The 22,068-nt window shown below is 46.8% G+C and overlaps 1 protein-coding gene across 1 annotated transcript; it reads right to left on the bottom strand.

Annotated features, from left to right (window-relative positions):
- Positions 1 to 3,704: 3,704 nt before the first annotated feature.
- Positions 3,705 to 21,029, bottom strand: UBA1 (ubiquitin like modifier activating enzyme 1). The gene is made up of 26 exons (XM_084791115.1): positions 20,808 to 21,029; positions 15,760 to 15,876; positions 15,565 to 15,623; positions 15,298 to 15,466; positions 15,058 to 15,192; positions 14,043 to 14,149; positions 13,716 to 13,806; positions 13,477 to 13,609; positions 12,871 to 12,968; positions 12,441 to 12,587; positions 12,131 to 12,307; positions 11,915 to 12,019; positions 11,748 to 11,828; positions 11,141 to 11,296; positions 9,646 to 9,811; positions 9,344 to 9,540; positions 8,699 to 8,763; positions 8,274 to 8,469; positions 7,384 to 7,458; positions 7,073 to 7,262; positions 5,775 to 5,863; positions 5,426 to 5,518; positions 5,119 to 5,310; positions 4,440 to 4,541; positions 4,231 to 4,331; positions 3,705 to 4,065 (listed from the first exon to the last, which is right to left on the bottom strand). The coding sequence occupies exons 2-26, from the start codon at positions 15,874 to 15,876 to the stop codon at positions 3,930 to 3,932; spliced, it is 3,177 nt and encodes a 1,058-aa protein (XP_084647241.1). The 5' UTR covers positions 20,808 to 21,029; the 3' UTR covers positions 3,705 to 3,929.
- Between the last annotated feature and the right edge of the window lie 1,039 nt (positions 21,030 to 22,068).

Here is a 22,068-nt window from a genome sequence, read left to right as displayed (position 1 = left end):
TTTTATCTGCATTCTACCAACCAAGCTACATCTCCAGCACTTGTAGCCTTGACTCAACTTTGTACACCAGGCTGGCCTCAAACTCACAGAGATCCACCTGCCTTTGCCTTCCCAAGTGCCACCACTCCTGCTTCATTTTATTTTTATTTTTTGTTTTTTTCAAGACAGGGTTTCTTTGTGTAGCCTTGGCTGTCTGGACTCATTTTGTAGACCAGGCTGGCCTCAAACTCACAGGGATCCACCAGCCTCTGCCTCCTGAGTGCTGGGATTAAAAGTGTGCACCACCACGCCCGGCTCTTTTTTTTTTTTTTACTTGCTTGTCTCATCAGTGTTATTCTCTATAGTTATCACTGTGACCAAGAGTATAAGTAAAATATGAAACTAAGGACCTTAGCTCATCATAATTTTGCATGGTGAGGATATCCTCTTCTAGCTTCTTCAAGGCATATTCTCTCACACACACACACACAGACACACTTTTTAAAAACTTTTAAAACTGTACAGGAGACCAAGCATGGTGGTGTACTCCTTTGATACTTGCACTCTCCAGAGGCAGAGACAGGAGGAGCTCTGTGACCTTGAGGCCAGTCTGGCCTACATATTACAGGACAGCCAGGGATAGAGAGCCTGTCTAAAAAAAAAAAAAAAAAGGAAAATGATAAGGCTAAGAATGGCTCAGCAGGTAAAGGCTTCCAAATGAGCTGCCTGAGTTTCAACCTTTGGATCCACATGATGGGATGCCCCCCCCCATTAAATGAATATAATACATTAAAAATTATGTGTTTGTGCTTGTCATGGCACACAAGCGAAGGTCAGAGGACAACTTGCAGGAATTGGCTCTTCTTTCCACCACATGGGTCAGGCTTGGTAGTTACCTGCTGAGCCATTTTATCAGGCCAGCTTGGTTTGAGACAAGATTTTACATAGGCCACTCTGGCCCAAACATCTGATTCTCTTCCAACTACCCGATTAGTGCTCGGATGATAAGTGTGTACCACCACACTCAGCTTTAGCAGAACTGGGATTGAAGCCATACCTTGGTGCATGCTAGGCAAGCATGTAAGATTAGTTTTTAAAAATTTGTGGATCTGGGTGTGGTGGCGCAGGCCTGTAATCCCAGCACTCAGGGAGGTAGAGAGGCAGGAGGATCTCTTGTGAGTTTCAGGCCAGCCTGGTTTACAGAAAAACTGTCTTGAAAAACCAAAAATATTTGTGTATGGGTGTTTTGCCTGCAGGTATGTCTGTGGGCCATGTGTGTGCCTGGTGTCCAGACCAGAAGCAAGCATTGGATCCCCTGGAACCAGTGTTATAGTTGTGAGAGGGCATTTGGGTGCTGGAAGCTAAACTCAGGTCCTCTGGAAGAGCATCTCTCTAGCCCTTAAACTTTTTTTTAAAAAAGATTTATTTATTACATATACAGTGTTCTACCTGCATGTACACCTGCACACCAGAAGAGGGAACCAGATCTCATGATAGATGGTTATGAGCCACCATGTGGTTGCTAGGAATTGAACTCAGGACCTCTGCAAGAGCAGACGGCGCTCTTAACCGCTGAGCCATCTCTCCAGGCCAAGCCCTTCAACTTTTAACTCCTTAGGACATTGAGGTTTTATCCACTAGTATGTACCAAATACCTATAATAGCACCTGGCAGTCAGCACTAAACAAACTGTTGAATAATTGGATGGCAAATAGTTCCAAGACAAGAGACATTCATGTTCTATCTCTTGGGTGTGCTGAATACAGGGGGCCCAAAGGTGACCCAATCCTGCCTTGCTGAGCCGTTTCTTATCAGTCCGGTTTTTATAATGGTGCACACACACAACAGTTTAATGGTATGCATGGCAGTGATTTAAGATAGGGCCAGAACCATGGGATGACTGACTTTTCTGCTTTAAATCTTGGTTTTAAAACGGTCTCATATAGTCCAGGCTGGCCTTGAACTTCTGATTCTCCTACAGAGTGCTGGCATTACAGTCATGGACCATGTCTAGCTTGAGAAGCTGGTTTTGATGGACAAGGGTGTCACATACAAGTAAAGTACCAAGGGAAGCCAGGAGTACTGGTGATGAAGGAACTGATAATCAACTATAATGAAGAGATGGAGAACAAAGTATGCAGGATACTCATGAAAGAACTCAGATAGTAGAAAACCAGTACAAAGAGGAGTGTACACAGTGCTTGCCTGTAATGAAGTACGACAATGGGTAGATACCTGGGGTCTTCTGGAGAAGTAACAGCAATAAAGTGCTGATAGTGGGAAAACCTCTCTGCTCACTCTAAACATGAGACCACCATGAGACACCAGAGGCAAAGTGCCTCTGTTAGCCACAGTGGCATGATGGGGGACTAAAAGGGAACTAACTCTAAGAAATTAGGTCACTCCAATAGATCAGGCCAAGAAAAAAAAAAGTATAGACAGACAGGCAGCAATAGCATACACTGTGCCTAGGGCCAGGGGCTGGCTCAGGAAGTAGATGGGGAGACAGGCTGTGATGGGAATTAAGCCAAGTTTGGGGACAAGACGAAGAACTCTACTTAAGTGAAGAAGGGTTCTGCTTCTGAATACAACAGAGAAACTGGTTTCTGGTTAGGTTGGAGACAGAAATCAATAAAGGAAAACATCCGTACTGATGGCCAACCAGATTGGTGTTTTCAACTGTTTACAACTCTCAGATAAGACAAGAGCATAGCAGCTCTGGGCTTTATTTATGGGGCTGTTGATTGAGCCTCCTGCTACTAACCTGCATTAACCAGTTACTCCTCGGCCCCATATCCAGCTCTTCTCTGGAAGGAAAGGAGGCCCAGGAACCTCCAAGGGGGACACATAGGCAGACTGAACCAGAGGAGGACGCTTTCTTCTCCAGATGTCCTTAGCCAAGTATATCCATAAAAACTTCAGTGCGCCTCGATATTGGCGATCCTTACACTGACTATTCAGGGATCCTTAACATGGACTTGAAATACCTGTACAAGCACTTCTGGTGCTGTGAGGAATTATGACTGTTTTTTGTTGTTGTTTTTTTTTGTTTTTGGTTTTTTCAAGACAGGGTTTCTCTGTGTAGCCCTGGCTATCCTGGACTTGCTTTGTAGACCAGGCTGGCCTTGAACTCATAGCGATCTGCCTGCCTCTGCCTCCCGAGTGCTGGGATTAAAGGCATGCGCCACCATGCCCGGCGGAACTATGACTGTAAAGGACAGCTCAGGCTGGGTGGCGGCAGCAACTATCTTTAATCCCAGCACTCGGGAGGCAGACTTAGGCAGAGCTCTGTGAGTCTGAGGCCAGCCTGGTCTACAGAGTTTCCAGGACAACCAAGGCTACACAGAGAAACTATGTTTCAAAAACAAACAAACAAACAAGCAAACAAACAAACAAAAAACGAAAAGACATCTCAGAGTCTGGCTGTTTCAAACTGGGGAAGGGATCTCCCCAAAAGAGAATGCACAAACACGCTAACATAGCTCTTGTAGCCTGATCCACTGTTAAATGTGTTCTTCATAGTGGATGAGGATGTAGGCAGCTAGACACTTTCCAGTACAAATCACACGGACCCAGTACCTGTTGGTATAATTTCACTGGCACCTCCATGTCTGTTACATAGAATAGGTAAGAGACAGCAACTTCCATTTTTCTCTGCCCAGGAAGCTTATAGCTAGAGTAGTCCATTAGGTACTTATCTGAACCAGACAACTCCAGGATGCTCATTTCTTCTCTGGAGACAGCCAGGATGGCTGTATCTGGGTTATTATCTTTTTATTGGGATTTAAGTTCCAAAGAAGGTACAAAGCAGTGGTGAGAGGGTCTCGGGTTTCTGGGTGATAAGGGAATACCAGACTTGGCTAGATGGACCACTGCCAGAGGCCAAATGGTAAACAGGACTGGAAGGTATCTGGGGAGGGAAGACTGGGACTTAGGGGAATGCATGGAGATCAGCGAATGGTATATCGGACATAGGGGACCTCGACGTCCTCGCCACTTTCATCGTTGCAGCACAGCTCAAGCACCAGTGCCCGCACGTGACGTCCCAGCTTTCTCTTTGACACACGGCTTACAATCTCTGTCATCCTAGGGAAAGGAGTGAGGGTTAGGGAGGAGGGCCGGAAAGACAAGGGAAGGGAGCGAAGAAGGGCCGTAAGGAGGGGCAGGAGAGGTGATAGGTAGGAGTAAGAGGTCCAAACTGAGGCTTCCCACCCAACACAAGGAACACAGGGCCTTTCCCAGCCTACTCACGGCTGATCCAACCGTTCCTTGAGCTTAGCGGCTGGCATAAAAAAAGAATAGAGCATGGACACACCCTGGGACAACATGGTGATCTCCAATTTGTGCTCTATCTGGAAGGCAGGAAAGGGAAACAGCAGTGTTATGATGGCGGAAGGCCAAAAAGTTCTATCCATACATCTCATTTCCAAGGTAGGGTGAGAGGGAGAAAGGACCTTTACCTTAAAGTAATCGAGGAACTGTTTGAGGGTCATCTCTTCACCATTAGGCTGTAGGCCTTGCACTTCAAAGCGATCCCACAATGTCCACTCTTGATTATAGTACTGCAGTGCAAAAAAAAGATAGGATGTGGGCCATTCCAGAACCCCAGCCCTCTGTACCCAGGCATGCAGACCCAGTAAGTCAGATCAGAATGTTTTGTTCAAAGCCTTTTCCTGGCTCCCATGTCAATGAGTAAGCACTGAACCTTTAAGAGACCCCTCCTTCCTTTTCTTTTTAGGGGGCATGATTTTAGTTTTTTATTTTTAATTCGTTTACTTTACATCCTGATTATAGCCCCCTCCCTCTTTACCTCCCGATCCCATCCTCCCTCCCTCCACTAGTCCTCAGAAAGGGGAGCTCCCCTAACACCAGACCTCAGCCTATCAAGTCTTCCTCTGTGGCCTGGTAAGGCCATCCTGCCAGGAGACCCCTATTTTCATCTTCTATCCTTGATCTTGTCAATCACTGATCTACTGACTTTTATCCCTTCAACACTTTACACCTTTGTACTCTTGCAAAAAAGATGCAGGTGTATTTTGACTGGAACTCTGACCTAGTGAGCAGGTCTAACGCAAACCAAAGTGAGTTTTATTGACATAACACTCTATTACAAGTCCATCTTCTGATATGGGCACCTACCTGGTGACGAGGTGCGGCAAGAGGTTCAGAAAACCCAAAGAAGGGCAGGGCCAAATTCAGGAAACCGTTTTTGTATGAATCAAGCTGTTGGTGCCCCTGAACTACCTTGTACAGCTCCAGACACACAAGGCCAACCACAGCAGCTGTGGTTGTGGCGATAGCTGGGATGATCTTCCCTGCTATCAGCTTGCTCTGAGAAATAGACCAAGGGAGTTGTTATAAATCGTAAGAGCTGCAGGTCTACAGAAAGGGACAGGATGTAAGGAACTCAAGGAGAATGGGTATATCAGGCCTAGAGTCCCCTTACCTTGTGCCGGTCTGCAGGGGAAATATCATAGTTTTCAGCCCGAAGATTGGATGCAGCAACAATGAAATCCATGTGGAAGTTGCTGTCATCATCCTGAGTAAGAGGAGTAGATCAGATGAAAAATTTCCCTGGCCTCTTGGGACATAAGTATCCTCTAGTGAGATTACCTGTGGGTCTCTCTCCCCGATGAGAAGGAAAGCTATGTGGCATTCAGAACTTATGTGGCAGTCCATGATCTGATCACTATAAAGGCCTGGACTGGTTCCATATTCCTAGATCCCCATTCTTTACAACCCCGTCTATGCTTAGCTCACCCCCAATTGTCCTATCCAAGGCCCTTTCCCAGTACCTTCTCAAAATCAATGGGATACATCTTAAATCCATGCAACTTGTCTGGGCTGGGCAATGTAGCTTTGAGCTCCTCAAGACGGCTGTCATCTGCACAAACAGAAAACACAGACCTTTAGATACAAGGAGTGAGGTAGAAAGCCTAGAGTAGGGCAAAGGGAATTTGGTTAGATACAGATCTTAGAGAGAAATCGTAGAATGAAGGGGAAAGGGGGAAGGAAGAGCAGAATAAAGAACAAACCTAGAAAAGGCAGGAGTAAAGGCTATCAAGATCTAGAAAGATGCCGGGTGGTGGCGCACACCTTTAACCCCAGCACTTGGGGCAGAGGTAGGTGAATCTCTGTGAGTGTACAGAGTGATTCCAGGACAGTCAAGGTTACACAGAGAAATCCTGTCTCAGAAAACAAACAAACAAACAAAAGAAAGAAAGAAAGAAAGAAAAGAAAAAAGATCTAGAGAGATACTAGGAGCAGAAGCAAAGACCTTAGGAGAAAGTGGAGATGAGGTGAGGTAGAGTGATCAGGTGGATGGGATGTCAGTCTTGGGAAGATAATGTACATGAAAAAAAAAAGATAATGTACATGAGACACAGAGGGCATGGTAGGGATATAGGGAAGTACACAAGCATGGATATACAGGGAGGATCTGAGGGAGAGATGGAGAAGATATGAAAAGCGGCAAGATAGAGGAGGAGAAAAGGGGAGGAAGCATGTAAGAAGTCAGAGGGAAGCTGTGAAGGCCGTAGAAGAAAAGATTAAGGAAATACAGAGGAACATGAAGGGGCAGGTATTTCTGAGGGAAGAAGGGGATGGGGAAGAGGGAAGGTCCATACAGGGGGGTACAGAGCTATAAAGTCATTACAGATATCCAAAAGGGAAGGCAGGCAGGGGGACTAAATTATGACGGGCAACATTAGGGTAAAGACACAGAGAATCAGGGTAGGAGGGATGTATGGATGTGGAGACATGGGATATCTGGAAGGAAACAAGTAGGCAAGAAGCAAAGGAGGAACTCCCTGCTAGAGATCACACCCCCTAGATGAACAGATTGAGGAGAGACAGAGAAAATAAAACCAAGGCAAACCATGCAGTAAACAAGAGGAACAAAGTTTGTTTTCTTGGTGGCTGGAGTTGTAAAGAAGAGGGAGGGCGAGACTATGCCTGCAACAGATTGTCTTCATTTCAGGGAGAGGGGGGTGCAAAGGAAGGTGAGGTCACAGAGCTATTAGTAGAAGACTAATGGGGAGGCTAGGAACAGGTAGGGGTGGTGACTTCTGACCAAATGGCCAAACACCCTCACCAACAGAGGCATTGGCGCTCTGTAACTCCTGGTCAGAAACATGGATCTTGACACCAGACTTCGGGGTGAATGCTGGGACATGTACTGACTGCAGAAGTGAGGCCACAGCAGCTCGGTCATGAGATCCAGCCAACCCATAGGTCTGGGCAAAAAGGTTGGCAGCAGCCATCACATAATCCAGATGCAGTGTCTAGGGGAAGGCAGGGCATGGTAGGGTTAATACATCTGCCCTTGGCTGGGAAGCCACCACCTCCATCCCACCCACTCACCTTCCCTACCCGACCCCAGGAAAACCCAACAAGGAGACTTACATTGTTAACATCAAAAGTAAGTGGGTGTGGACAGCGTTTGGGTCCAGACCAGAAAGGGGCCCCTGAGCTGGTAAGCTAAAAAAAACAAAAAAAAAAGAGTATCAAGAAGCAAGATCTTGAAATGGCGGGCTCTCTGACAATCCTGATGCACCATCTTGAAGGGGGTTGGAGTCAATCATCTAAGACTCACACTGCAAGGTCCTGGCTGAGAAAACCACTATCAATTGTTAGACATTTGCTTCACTTGCCAGACTAGACTGGATCACCAAGCAGATACTTAGTATTTGTTTTTGTTTCTTCTGTATTTGTTTTTGTTTCTTCTCTTTTGTTTTTTTTTTGAGACAGAGTTTCTCTGTGTAACATAGCCTTGGCTGTCCTGGACTCACTTTGTAGACCAGATTGGCCTTGAACTCAGAGATCTGCCTGCCTCTGCCTCCCAAGTGCTGGGATTAAAAGGCATGCACCACCACGCCCAGCATCCTTAATATTAATAAATGGCAATGAATCCTTGCAGAAGGCCCTGTGAGACATATAACTGGTCCTTCAAGCTAAAGAAAGGCACAGAGAGAAGTGACTTGCCCAAGTTCCAAGAAAACTGGGATTTGAATAAATGCTGACTCCTTTGCTTTCAAGTCCATAATCTCTGCTTCATGGTCCACTACACCTCTGATAAAAATCAGGTCAGATTCAGGCTACACTACAGTGAAGGCGAACAGCAAGAGAACCAGTTCTCTTGCTCCACAGAATGAGAGAAGAAAAAGGTCATTCTTTTGACATCTTTTGCCTTGGACATTGGCTGTATCTGGACTAGTGACTGGGAGAAGCCACTTGAAGAGTCTGCAGCAAACTCTGATTGCAAGGAAATCTATGCTGCCAAACAGACACATTACCTGGTCAGGAGGAAAGTTATGCAGCAGTTGCCGGATGTTGTTACAATACTGGGTATGCCAGTGGTGGCAGGCCCAGGTCACACAGTCACCCCAAGTTTGTGGTCGCTGCAGCACCAAACTGCGTTGTACAGCTTCCAGTACCTCCAATGGCTGGGTACCCGCCAGCCGCAATGTCCGCTCCATAAATTTGGGGTCTCTATTAGGGAATTGAGGGGGCCAAGGGGCAGGATTACACAGTGGCCTCTGAAGTAGGCTCTAGGGCAATCCCACTTTCTCCACAGAAAGCTCATTTTGATCCCCAACAGCATGACACTCAAACATTTAGAATCCTTTGAAAAGTGTGCACAGTGCTGAGGGTGATAGCTGAAGGACGCATAGAATGTCTTTAGTGGCAGGCAGGAGGATGGGGTGTGCAAGATACTCACGAGAGGTACTGATTAACATTCTCTGCTGGCTGTTTGAAAAGGCCTTCAAATTCATCCCGGGCCCACTGCAGACAGAGAAAATGGGATTTTATGGAATGATGAACAAAAACAGCTTTCCACAGGCACGTGAAAGTCCTTACACAGCTACTCTGGGAAAGCAGAAGCTCCCAACCTTTCCCACTCCCTCATTCCTGGCCTCTCAATTTGAGTCAATGAGCTTGATCTGAGAAATAACTATCCCAGTGTATGTATAGAAAAACAATGCATTAAAACCAGTATGTGTACTATGCCTTGATGAAAAATGTGTATTGGCAGCTGGGCGTGGTGGCACATGCCTGTAATCACAGCACTTGGGAGGCAGAGGCAGGTGGATCTGTGAGTTCAAGGCCAGCCTGGTCTACAAAGTGAGTCCAGGACAGTCAAGGCTACACAGAAAAACTCGAAAAAAAAAAAAAAAAACAAAACAAAACACAAACAAAAAAGTAGGAATTACAAGAAGAGTACCAAGTAAGTCATGCAGAAATGCTAAAGTGCCAGGTGGAAAGAAAGGTGGTAGAAGAAAACATGTCACACTTAGGCCTGTAACCCCCCAAAGCCAAGGGCCTGGTGAACATGGTCTGCCCCCTTTCCCTTAGCAGCACTCACCTGCAGAGTGTGTTCGATGGCATTGGGAAAGTTTTTCAGGGTGCAGATAGGAATGGATTTCTCTGGTGGATCCTGGCTAGAGCTGTATGATTCTGTGAGGAAGGGGATCACCACCTGCACGTTGCCCTTCGTGCCCAATGTGCCAGACTCTAGCAGTGGCTTCCGATAGTACACACAGCGTCGATCCATGTACATGCCTATGTGATGGGGTGGGGACAATGATGAAAGGCACATTGGGAAAGAACAAGAAGGCCCAGCCTCTGTCTTTTGCCCTTGCCTTCTTTACCAGCTGTCAAACTTACGGGCATCTACGTTGTCCAGGGCGTTGGCCACACCATCCAAGTTTTGGAAAAAATCATCATCATAGATACGCTCAGTGTCAGGACCTACTCGGTTCTGGTGGCTTATCACCTGAATGTAAGGATTCATCTGGCGCACAGCTGCAGCGGCTGTGTCAGACTTTAACTTCTGTGAAGTAAGAAGATGCAGTTAAGGGTAGAACCTGGGACCCAGTTACTGGTGTATTCAATTCAACATCATAGAGAGCTATCCCCTGAACCTTCATTAATGCTATAAGAACCAGGAGGCTCTCTGGGTTACAGGATATCCTACAATGTTGCACAGCCAGATGGGAAATGGAAAAGACGGCAGTAAGATGAAGAAGAAAGCAGAAGACAAGCATGTATTACAGACAATGGACAAGGCACGTTTTGTTTTTTTTTTTTGGGGGGGGGGTGTTTTTCGAGACAGGGTTTCTCTGTGTAGTCTTGACTGTTCTGGACTCACTTTGTAGACCAGGCTGGCCTCAAACTGACAGAGATAAGCCTTCCTTTGCCTCCCTAAGTAAAAGATTTTATTTTTTTTGTTTTTCGAGGACAAGGTTTCTCTGTGTAGCCTTGACTGTACTGGACTCACTTTGTAAACCAGGCTGGCCTCGAACTCACAGAGATTGCCTGCCTCTGCCTCTGCCTCCCGAGTGCTGGGATTAAAGGCGTGCACCACCTTTTGGTTCCCAATACTTATATATAATGGCCTACAACCACTTCTAAACTCAGAATTCTAGTTCTAGGAGACCCAATATACTTCTCCAGTCTCTTCAGGCAGTAGGCACACACACAGTAGACATACATATGTGTATATAAAGTAAATAGATCTTTGTTACTATTTTGAGACAGGGTGTCACTGTGTTGCCCCAACTGTCCTAGAACTCACTATGTAGACCTGGTCTGGAATGCAAAGGACCTGCCAACCTCTGCTTCCCAAGTGTTGGAATTAGAGGTGTGCACCACCACACCTGGAAATAAATAAACCTTAAAAATAAATCAAGGAAAAAGAAAAAAGGAAATTTAAGGACAGGGGCTATAGCTCAGTGGTAGCCTAGCATGCATGATGCTCTAGAGTCGATCACTAGTACTGAAAGAAAAAATGAAAATAAAAAAAGAAACTGATAGCTGGGCGGTGGTTGCACACACCTGTAATCCCAGCACCCAGGAGGCAGAGACAAGCAGACTGCTGTGAATTTGAGGCCAGCCTGGTCTACAGAGTGATTACAGGATAGCCAGGGCTACACATAGAGAAACCTTGTCTGGAAAATAGATAGTTGTTCAGAAAAAAAAAAAAGAGATGAAAATAACTCATTCAAGGTAGGGCTACTTAGTGTTTGCTGAATGAATGAATGACCAGAGACAGACAAGGGCCAAAGGGAAGATAAGTAGATCTCTACTAGAAATACCAGGGATAAGAAATATGAGGAAAGTGAGATGTCAAAGCCCCATCTCCTACTCCCATCCATCTCACCGTGACGTCCCAGGGCCGGAAAAGAAACTGTCGGTTCAGATTTGATTTTTCAATGGTGTCCATGTCTGTCACAACAACCTCTCCACCTTCTCCACAGCCTAGCCCAATCATGGCAAAATTCTTGAGTAATTCACAGCCGATAGCCCCTGCACCCACCTAAGAAATAGCCAAGAAGAAAAACAGAGACAAGTCACGGTGATGCAAGTGGATACAAAGCCACCCATTGTTCCTCATGCCTGGTGGAGGCAATAGGATTGAGGAAAAAGGTCTACTGCTACATGTTCAAGTCCCAGGACTGTAAGAAATGACCCTTTGGGAGGCAGAGGCAGGCAGATCAATGTGAGTTACAGGCTAGCCTGGTCTACAGAGTAAGTTCCATGACAGCCAGGACTCTACAGAGAAACCCTATATTGAAAACCCCCAGAACAAAAAAAGAAATGACCCTTTGTCATCTAAAGATGAGACCAGAAGAGATAACGGGTTAAAGAGATTCAAAATAGGACTAATAAAAAGACCCTCCCCCTTTACAATGCAGAGGAAAAACCGAGAGCGGGTGGCCCGAGACCAGGGGAGGTGACCATGCCAGGTGTTCAGTGAGATCACTTACCAGGAAGTACTTTTGCTTGCTTAGCTTCTCTTGAAGGTCTGAGCCAAATACAGCTACCTGCCCGTCATAACGGTTCTGGCGCTGAGGAATATGAAGTGAGGAGGGTCAGAGAGAAACTTCCTCAGAAACGCCCTCAAAAATGCCCTCTCTCAGGCCCATTAACATACCGGGAGGCACTTGGCCTCTGTAAGAGCCTCTTTGTCCTCTGGGAGGCATTCAAGAGCATCAAAGTACAACCATTGCATGATAGGCATAAACTTCCCAGAGCAGGCCTAATGAAGGAGAAGGGAAGAGGAGGTGGCCAGTGTAATTTGGACCCTGACACATTTGGATAGCAAGCAACAGAGGCAGGTTGAAACCCAGTCTGTCCCCACTCTACTGACTTTCATAACTTCCTGGGCAGCGAGGCCCCCGATGAAAGCATTTATGGGTGCCAGGTCCCCAGCAGCAACATAAGCTAGCTTCCGGATAAGGTCTTCATCCAAGTTGTCCTGCTGTACTGCAGGCAGAGACCGAGCATTCACAGCCCGTGCTAGGGCTACCAGTTCCATTGCATCATCCTGGTAGGGCAAATTAAACAAGCAAGGATCTCTCAGGGTACTGTTAGGGGATGGACAGTGCACAGGGAGAGATATGGTGGGCCTTTAGCACCAAGGATTTCTATCCTGGCTGGCTGCTGGTCTATCTACCCACCTCATTTCTTGGTCGAGGAGGCCGGTTGTGCTGAGCACAGAAATGATGCAGAGCTTGGAAGCCAATGTGTAGTTGGGCAGGGCGAGAAAACTTGGCAAAGTCAGTCATCACAAAGTTAGGGTCTGCCAGTGATGCTGGTAAAGATTTCTATAGAAGAGCAGCACATGAAAACAAGAAAAAAAAATTTTTTTTAACTATCTAGAACAGCAGTTCTCAACCTGTGTGTCACGACCCCATTGGCAAACCTCTATCTCCAAAACCATTTACATTTCATACAGTAACAAAGTAACAGTCATGAAGTAGTGAAAATAATTTTAGGGTTGGGGGTCACCACAACACAAGGAACTGTATTAAAGGGTTGTAGCATGAGGAAAATTAAGAACCACTGATCTAGAAGTATCCCCCATGGACCACTGCCCCCAATACTCACAAAGCTAATCTTTTTAGGTACTTTGACCTGACTGACGATGCCTCCACGGATGTAGTCAGAGAAGTTAGAAGTGTCACAGATACTAAAGGTATATGGACCTAGAGTGGATAGGGAGGCCGTCAGTCTTACAAACCCTCCTTAAAGTTCACAAAACTCAAGAGACAGGGGGAAAAAAGATGCCTGAGCCAGTGCAGATACCAGGTACTATCTTTCAACCTCAGATCTCATTGGGGATCAGAAACTATCTTCCCTCTGCCCCAGAGCCAGTTCAGACACCATGAGACCCTTGTGTCCCTGGCCCTAAGTCTACACTAGTAGGCTGCTCTTTCCCAAATCAGCTTAGACACCAGCAGATCTTCTGATCTGCCCTGTTCTAAATGCAAGAGGCTCCTCCCCCTCAATTCAGATCCTAGGGGCCCATGTTCTACTAACATTCAAACATAGTTGGTGCTTTTCCCCGCTGCCTATCAGCTCTGGTGAGATCCCAGGTTCTCTGATCCACTTCAGGCACTCAGGAGATGGCTCCCCTCACTTTGAGCTCAAGGACTCCTCTCTTTTAAATCTCCTAGCCAGTTCCCCTAAGATACTCCCATGGCCCCAGCTCACCCAGAACTTTGATCTCTATAGGTTGACATCCATTCAGCTGGATCATGCCCTGCACTTCCGAGAATGAGACAAAGTCGCCACTCTCAAAGCCATGTCGGGCCTCGTCAAGGCAGGTAACCACACCGGGGTTGTCCTGGTTAAAAAGAAGTGAGCCTTAGAGGCAAGTCAAAGTATAAGAGTACAGAGAGAACTGCCATTGCCCATCTGTCTGTCAAGGCTCCCAAGGCTGGTTTCTTTACCTTAGTGACCATCGAAACCATAGCACTGAGCGGCTGTTCCCCATTGGAATCTGTGAGGACCATTTCCTCTCCGAAGTCACAAAATAGTTGCCTGTAGAGAGTGACAAGAGGACTGATGCCTGAGGCCCACACAAGGCCCCAGGCATCTTTTAAGGTGCACTGGATATCTGCTGAGCAAACTCAGCCCATCACAGTGGGGAGACAAGAGAACTAATGTCACACAGAGAGAGGTGAAAACACAGAATATAAAACTTAACTTGTAGAAGAGGGATGGGAGTCTTTGGCTAGGCAAAGTTGTGGGGAAAGGCATGGGGAAGTGGCACTCACCCAAAGAGGCCTCGTGTATCTGCCACTACTAGCTTGATCCCACGGCTATGACAGAACTCACCCACGCGCAACTGGTCTTCCAGAGGACTGTTCGTGAGGACCACCACCTGTGGAGAAGAAAGAAGAATGACAGAAGAGTGGTGGGAAGGTCCAGACAGTCCTGAAGGCAGAGTTATCCTTTTAGTCCTCTAGGCCTTTTCTGGGGATCAGATTCAGTGAGAGGAAAACACAGCAAAGAGAAAACGAAAGCTTAGAACATGTTGGGAAAGGCAGGGTGGTACTGGGCCCAGACTGTAGAACAGCTGACTCACGTGTTTCCTAACTACCTCCAACCCTGCCATGCCCTGTGAGACACAGGCAGGGCAAACCTGTTTCAATCCAATGTCTGAGAGCTCACTCCCACCATCCCTAACTGTTGGTGGTTCTCAAGAGGTTGACCACTCCACCACAATTGTTGAAACTGTTCTCTAACTTCTCCAGGAATATCCATCTCTGCCCACCAGGATGAGCTCCTCCTTTCTGTGTCAGATTGCTGTTACTATAGCACCTTGGCCCCTGGGGTCCTTAGCCCCTGAGGCAGACTTTCAGCTCTCACAGCCTAGGCTTTTTAACTAGTAAATGCCTGTGCCAGCTTTCCTGTGTCCGCGCTGCTATTCTCCATGCTTAACCCTCACAGGAACCATGTAAAGCCAGTACTGCTGCCATTCCTATTCTCAAAATGGAAAGAGCAAGGCCCAGGATCTAAGTGACCTACTTAAAGTTACACTAGAAGAGCTAGATACTCACAGCAGGATACTTTGTTTCTAGTTTCCTTATAGCTCCTGTATTATACAATCAGTGTGTCCACATCTTTCCTCCAAAAGGCAAATGCAAGGACTCATTGTGCCTGCATGCTCTCTGCTCTCCAGCATGATGCTTGATACCCAAGACAGCTCATTAAGCAGTTAATATTACCAAAAATACCAAAGATAAGTTCCAAGAAAATCAAGCAGGAGGCTGAGCAGTTGCCAAGTACCTGGAAGCCACTAAGGAAATCTTCGACGAGGGGCCCAGTGTAGGCAGTAACAGGCACATAGTTGTTGAGTTCAGCGAGTCGGGGCTGAGATACCTCAGCTCGATTTCTACCGATGTCCTCCTCCCGAAGGTAAAACTGTAAGAGGGGAGGGGGGAGTGGGAGGAAGGTAAGAAGAGTGAGATGGCTGTGGCACACAGAAGCTTGTTTCTCAGCAAGAGAAAGTATGTTATGAAGAAGTACCTGGGAGGAGAGATCAATCCACTGTGTAGTGCCTTGGTCATGTAGGGTAACAGCCTTGACCCCACCAAGGATAATGTTCTTAGCAATTTCCACACCTAACCCCCGCAAGCCCGAGACAAGGACGCTGGATGTCTGGAGTCTTTTCATCGCCTCATGGCCCAATACATACCTGCCAAGTTAGAGGGTGCTCCAAGTTAGGGTCCAGCCCACCAGGTCCAACACTTTTAGCGGCCCTTCCCACCTCAGGCAGACTTCAGCCTGACTTACAGCTGGCGGGAGTAAAGGCCCTCATCTATGTCTGTTTCACTGCCGTTCTTCGCCATTCCCTGGGGATGGAGAGTAAGAATGGGGTCAGGACAACATACATGAGTCAGGTTGTGGGGTGTGGGCAAATGGAGAGTGGTAAGAAAGACTCCGCTTCCTACCGCCATAGCTGCCAGTCTCCAGGGAGAAGATACTCACGTTGGTTGGCACTGAGGGCACTTCGGACAGCACAGACTGTGCAGAGGAGCAGTTAGAACCTGGCTTTGGATCAGGCCCGGACACGCGACGTTTCTTGGACAGCGGCGAGCTGGACATCTAGAGGAGAAAGGCAGGCCGGAGGTGAGGCTAGGATACCTGGGGCTGTTTTTCTGGTTTGTTTTAAATACATGGTCTCACCATGTAGCACTGATTGGCCTTGAACTATTTTTCTGCTTATTAGTGGTAAGAGTGGGAGCAGATTTATGTATTAGCAGATGTACTTTAGGAGAGAAACTGGCACAGGAAGATGAAGTGGCTTGCCCAGGGTCATATCAATGTCAGGCTCAAGATTTGAACCCAGGTGGTTTGCCTTGCAAATCCACACAGCTGACCAATAAGTCATTTTATCCTTCCCTAGCCCAGCATAAGGGAAAGGCTCCAATCCTACAGAGTAAAGGAAGAAGACTATTCTGGGAAGATCCAAGAACAGATGTGCACATAGCAAATCCTCAGGTTTCAAACCTTGATTTCTATAGGTATCGTTTCTATAGGTATCCCTCACGTTGTAAGAGCTTTCCAATGCCTAAACCCTTCTCTCAGTTTTAGGGATGGAAAACCCAGGCCAATAAAACCAGCTATAGAAAGTGAGAAAATGCACACTTCTAAAGTCTTTTGGCATGTGAAGTCCCTTCAACAGATGAGAAGTCATGATAAATGAACCTTTACTAGGAGTCCTCTGTGTGTCAAGAGCTACACTAAGCACTTTATAAACCTTCCTGTTGTCTGTCCTCAGGGCAACCCTATGGGAATTGCACTGCTACTTTTTAACCGAGTTCACATGGAAGGGAAAACTTCATTCAGGGATATTTGGTGACTTGACCCAAGTTCCCACTCAGAGTGGCTGAACTGGGATCAGACCAGACCCAATGACTCTTAAGTCCAAGCCACTTTTCAGAGTTAGCAACTTTCATGCTCTCAATTGTCCTGACCCTGCAAGGCAGGCTTTAAGGGCCCTGTTGAACAAATGAGAAAACCTGAGCTCACATGATCAAGTGACATACTGGATCCCAGAGTGGGAAAAAACAATACAGCCTGCTGTTGGAAGTGAAGTGTAATAGTGGTGGATTCAGGTGCCTGTAATTAGAAGCTAGGACTCTCAATACCACCAACATACCTATGGTTCCATCTTGGCACCATCATATTCGAATATGAACACAATGACAAGAGCTACCTACTATCTACTGCACTGGTCACAAGAGTTAAGGGCTTTGTCTAACCCTAACAATGCCTGTGAACTACATGCTTATGCTCCTACCATAAATAGAAAGTGAAAGCTTAGAGAACTGCACTTACTCGCCCAGTATCATGCAGCTGGCAGCAAACAGTATGTGTGTGGTTTTCCTAGGTGAGTAATGGCAGGATTTGGCTCTGGATCCAGCCCAGACTGCTCAGAGATGGGAGGTACAGGACAAAAGAGAGAAGAGGGGAGGTACGAGGCTGCCTAGGGTCAAAGTTTGCCAGTGAAATTGCTGGCTGTGCTTAGATCCAACTTGGGTAGGAAGAGGCTTGACAAATTAGGAGGAAGACAAAGGTAATTCCTATTTTCCATTTACTGACAGTGACTTACCATGGAGATCTCATTTCCTCTAAGCCCATTTTCCCCAAAAGCTGGGAGAAAAGGAACTGTCTTCCTGAGGAGGCTAAAGAGGCTACCTGTGGTCATAACTGAGGGACCTGAGGACATAAGCTCCTCCCCAGGCACCCACAGGGGCCTCCACTACTTAGTTATCTCCCTTGCCTGTCATTGGCTGCTTTGTTTCTTTACTCCCTACATCAGACAAGATCCAGGGCCAGAGAGCTCTTTATCAGACCTTTTTACCTCTCCACCCCCACTGCTAGCAGCAAGGATATAAGTAAGCAGCTTTGGTTCCAAAGTGGACTTCGAAGCCAGGTGTGGCAGTATATGCCCACAGGCCCAGCGCTTAGGAGGCAGAGGCAGAGGCAGAGGAAGAGGCAGGACTCCACAATGGAAGCCAGCCTGAGCTATACAGTGAGAGCCCGTCTCAAAAAAGAAAATAAAAAAGGAGAATTCAATTGCCAGGTTTCGGAGAACCCTTTTTATCAATGCAAGCAGGAGGAATATAGGGCAGAGACACCCCCACCATTCACATCCAAAAAACAAAGAAAACAAAAAACCCCAAACTCATTAAGGAATCCACATCCTTCCTTCTTCAACATGTGCTCAGCCTTTTCTATTAGACTCTATCTTCCAAAACTTGCTTGGCAAAGCTGAAATTAAAGCCTTTCAAACTTACCTCGTGTCACCAAACTGATGGCTAAAGCCCGAGAATATTCTGTTTCCAAAGCAGAGAAAGGCTGGGCAGTGGAACCCAGGGACAGGCTTAGGCACAAAGTCAGCTAATTGGATAAGCTGGGGGAGGATACAGTACAGGGGAGGATGTTGGGGACTCTTAACTGAAAAGATTTTAGGAGTATGACAAAGGCATCAAGAAGTGATTGAGCTCAAGGAGCTGTGAAGAAGATAGGAAGAGACCCAAGCAGGCCTTACAAGTGGTGGGGCATTGGACAAAGGTATTAAGAAAGACTTAAATCTGCATCTGTACAAAGAGGTGGGAGAATATAGAACCTGAGACTTGTAGGCTCAATTTTCTTATCAATTATATTTTATTATGAACCTATTAAATGGGCCTACCTCTCTAACAACCCGACTAACCCAAACAATCAGAAAGGGATATTAAAAAAACACTACAATGAAACCTTAAGGATATCAGTCCCTGGCATAGTCAGCAGGATTTCAGCAGACCAGCAATTCCACCAAAGTTGCTGCTAGAGCCCGGAGCAGCAGCTGGAACCCCAAGCCTCAGCTGGAGTCCAAAGCCTTGAAACTTTCCCTGCAGCAGTTCTCTTTAGGATCTTCTTGAAGTGCAGAGATGAACAGCCAAAAACCAAGTCCCAACCAAACACCTCCTCTCCTTGGGTATGTATGTATGTATGTATGTATGTATGTATGTATGTATGTATGCGTGTGCCCTCTCAGTCTGTTCAATAATGTTTTTCACCAAGCTCCCCCACGAAGCAGTATGACTTCTAAGTGGAAAAACATCCTGCTTTCTCACATCTAAGTGGTAAAACATCTTGCCCTCTTCTCCATCCCACACTTGGGATCAAAACAGAAACAGGTTTATCTCCCCTTTAGAGACTACTGCAGGAAGATGCTGGGGCTGAGTTGCAGATTTTAGTTGTAGAAGCCTTTCACCAAAAGTAATGGGGATTCACAGAAAAATGTCTTTGATGGTGACACTATAGTGCTGGGAGATTTAGGGCTAATCAGCTAGGAGAGGTCTCTGAGGGTAGACTCTTAAAAAGGGGCTTCTAATGGAGCAACAAAGGTCTTATGTGGTTCTAATAGGCACCACAGCTGCTCTCATAGGGTGGAAAAGGGAAGATTAATTTCAGATAGCTCAAGCTTTAAAAAGATTATGAAGCACTGAGCATGGCTGTGCACAACCTTTAATCCCAGCATTAGTGAGACAGAGGCAGGCTGGTCTCTGAGAATTTGAGGCCAGGCAAAGCTACACAGTAAAACATTGTAGCAAAAACAACAGTAACAAAATTACCAAGCAAATGCTGCCTAGATCTCTAAGTGGAGTTAGGTTTCTCTAATCAATTCTGTGACTCACAGAACCTTGGTAAATAGATATTGAGATATTTCTATTCTGGTGAGTTCCAGGTCAGCCTAGTCTAGAAAATGAGTCCAGGACAGCCAGGGCTATTACAGAGAAACCCTTTCTCCGGGAAAAAAAAAAAAGCAACACCAACAAAAACCCCAAAACCAACCCAAAAAACAAAACAAAACAAAACAAAAAACCAGCCCCCCCCCAAAAAAAAAAAGAGAAAAAAAAGATTCTGAGGCATGATTTTACATTTAAGGGCGCTATAAAAGAGAAGCTAGAAGGCTGCTCTGCTTTTGAAGGCAGAAGTTGGGTCTAGGATGAGACCATCTGGCAGATGGGGCTACAAATCAACAGTCTGAAAGAGTAGATGGTGGCAGAAGCTCACTAATGGAGAATTGCGTCCAAACAGGTCCTCCCTGGTGTCTAGTCCCCTGAGAGGCTCTAAAGGAAATATACTGGAGGTTAAGGTTAAGGATGGCTGATGAGGAAGACCAGGCCTATGAAGGGACAGCCTAAGAACAATGCAAGCATGTAAAGGGGGGGGGGGGGGGGGGCGGCGCGGCGACGCGCGGGAGGTCCCAAAAAGCAAGGAAGTCTCTAAGTGCTGATTCTAGGAACCAAAGGAGCCTCTAAAAGCAGATGTTGAAAAGAGTCTGTGACTAAGAATGCCAGGTGTCCACGATGGAGGATGCTGTCAAAGGGCTGTTGGGAGACCTTAAATATAGGAACGGGTCTCCCCACAGGAAGGCCAGGCAGATAGCTTTTCACAGGGTTTAATCCAGATGGCAGCTCTAAGGAGAGATAGTACCCTTGTGTGTGTTGGGGGAAGGGGGGTAGATTCTGGACAAAAATGCTAGACAAGGCTCTTCTTTTGGAAATGAAGGCCACGCGGATCGTTTCTTATGCCTGGCCCTCTTGAGCCATGAGAGCAAATATCGAAAAGTCTAGGAGGAGTCTTAAGGGAGATCTCGAGTATGGACGGCTTTTACAAGCAGCAGCAATGCTCAATTCCGGTGCCTTTATCGGAGACTGGGGAGTTCTGATAGGAAACACAAGGCTCCGGAAGAGAGCAAGATATCTGGTTATAATGCTGAGCCAGAAGTCTCCAGAAGCAGAGATAGGGGTCTGATGTCAAGGTCAGATCTCAGAACCCAAGAGAATAGAGGTGGTCTCAGAAACGATCTACCCCACCCCAGGATTTGCACTTCCCCACACCCGCATGCCTATAGTGATTCTTGATACCCAGGATACCTTAGTGCACCCCAGACATCGTGCTGGCACAGAGCCAGCCAGGGACCCTCCCATACATCCCAGAGCCCTTGCTTCTAGCCAGGTGCTAAGAAAAGCTATTACCAATGCCGGTTCCCCGGGTCGCGCCGCCGCCAACTCCACAAGGAGCCGAAGTCAAGCTCGGCCGCCACCCTTTTCTTTTTCCTTCTCCTCCCTTGCTGTCTGAGCCAGCTAGGATTCAAAGCCACCTTCTCCTCCCCCGACCGCTGAGGTTGTGTGGTCTTCGCTGCCACCTCCTTCACCTCAGCAGCCGACACAAGATGGCGGCGGCAGAACCGGAGGCCGGAACAAAACCTTGAGCCCCGCCCCCAGAAACCCGGATGCAAGAGAGCCACGCCCACTAATGAATCATGTATTTTTCCCTGCCCAGGTTGGGACTGCTATAATTTGAAGGGCAATATCGCCACCAAGTGGCTCTTGAGGCAATAACTAGAAAAATAGCTCAAAAGGTCACGCCCCATGAAATAAGAAAAAAGAACTACAGCAGCTAAGCTGTCAAAGAAATCAAGGAAGGACCTCAAGGCCATTCTTCTGGATCGTGAATTATAAAGCAAGGTGATGGGTTTACTAAGACTAGGAAGCCAGAAAGTAGATGTTAAAGCATTGCAACCACACCCCATGCTCATGAATAATGAATGATCTTGCAGCTACCAGGAATCAAGGAGACCAAAGCTACATCTTATTCATGAATAATGCACGAGGCTCAGTGGGATGGAACAAAAGAGGCAGGCCTGCCTTACTGCTCCATCTAATACCCAGTAAGCAAGAAATGGGGCTACTGCAGGGAAAATGCACTCCCTTGGCTCCTGAATACTGAATGACGCTGCAGCAGCAGCAGCAGCAGCAGCAGCAGCAGCAGCAGCAGCAGCAGCAGTTCAACTTGAAAACAGAGAGGTCAAGAAAGGTGGTGTATGCCTTTAATCCCGGGACTAGGGAGGCAGGAGCAGGAGGATCTCTGAGTATAAGGCCTGTCTGGTCTACTGAGTTCCAAGACAGCAGGGCTACACATAAAGACCATTTCTCTAGGTGGCAGGGACGGTGTAGGGGCAGTCAGGGGCAACTAGGCTGTGCATGTGTGCAAGGTGGCCTGTAATCCTAGCAGCAGGAAGGTGGACACAAGATGATCCTAAGTTTGAGGCAAGCCTGTATAAAAGAAACCCTGTCTCAAAAAAGCACAAATCCCATCTAGTTCATAAAATTATTCATGAGGCTTGACAGGCAGCCTCCCACTCTAGGTGGCCCCACCCAGCAGGGGGGAGATTATGACAATAGTCAAGGCATATGTCATAAAGGATAACCCTGCAAAGCCAGAGGGGAGCACAGT

This window comes from Acomys minous, assembly GCF_964271855.1.
Source record: "Acomys minous genome assembly, chromosome: 7".
Classification (NCBI taxonomy): domain Eukaryota; kingdom Metazoa; phylum Chordata; class Mammalia; order Rodentia; family Muridae; genus Acomys; species Acomys minous.
The sequence above is the reverse complement of the archived record's forward strand: the minus strand, read 5'-3'. Positions and strand labels throughout refer to the sequence as shown.

What these genes read in the sequence shown, in the direction of transcription:
- UBA1 (XM_084791115.1), bottom strand. Translation starts at nt 15,876, where the DNA reads ATGTCCAGCTCGCCGCTGTCCAAGAAACGTCGCGTGTCCGGGCCTGAT. An exon ending in ATTTCCTTAGTGGCTTCCAG is followed by an intron (nt 14,150 to 15,057) that starts GTACTTGGCAAC and finishes TCTTCTCCACAG; the next exon opens with GTGGTGGTCCTCACGAACAG. An exon ending in CAGAGGCCAAGTGCCTCCCG is followed by an intron (nt 11,829 to 11,914) that starts GTATGTTAATGG and finishes CATATTCCTCAG; the next exon opens with CGCCAGAACCGTTATGACGG.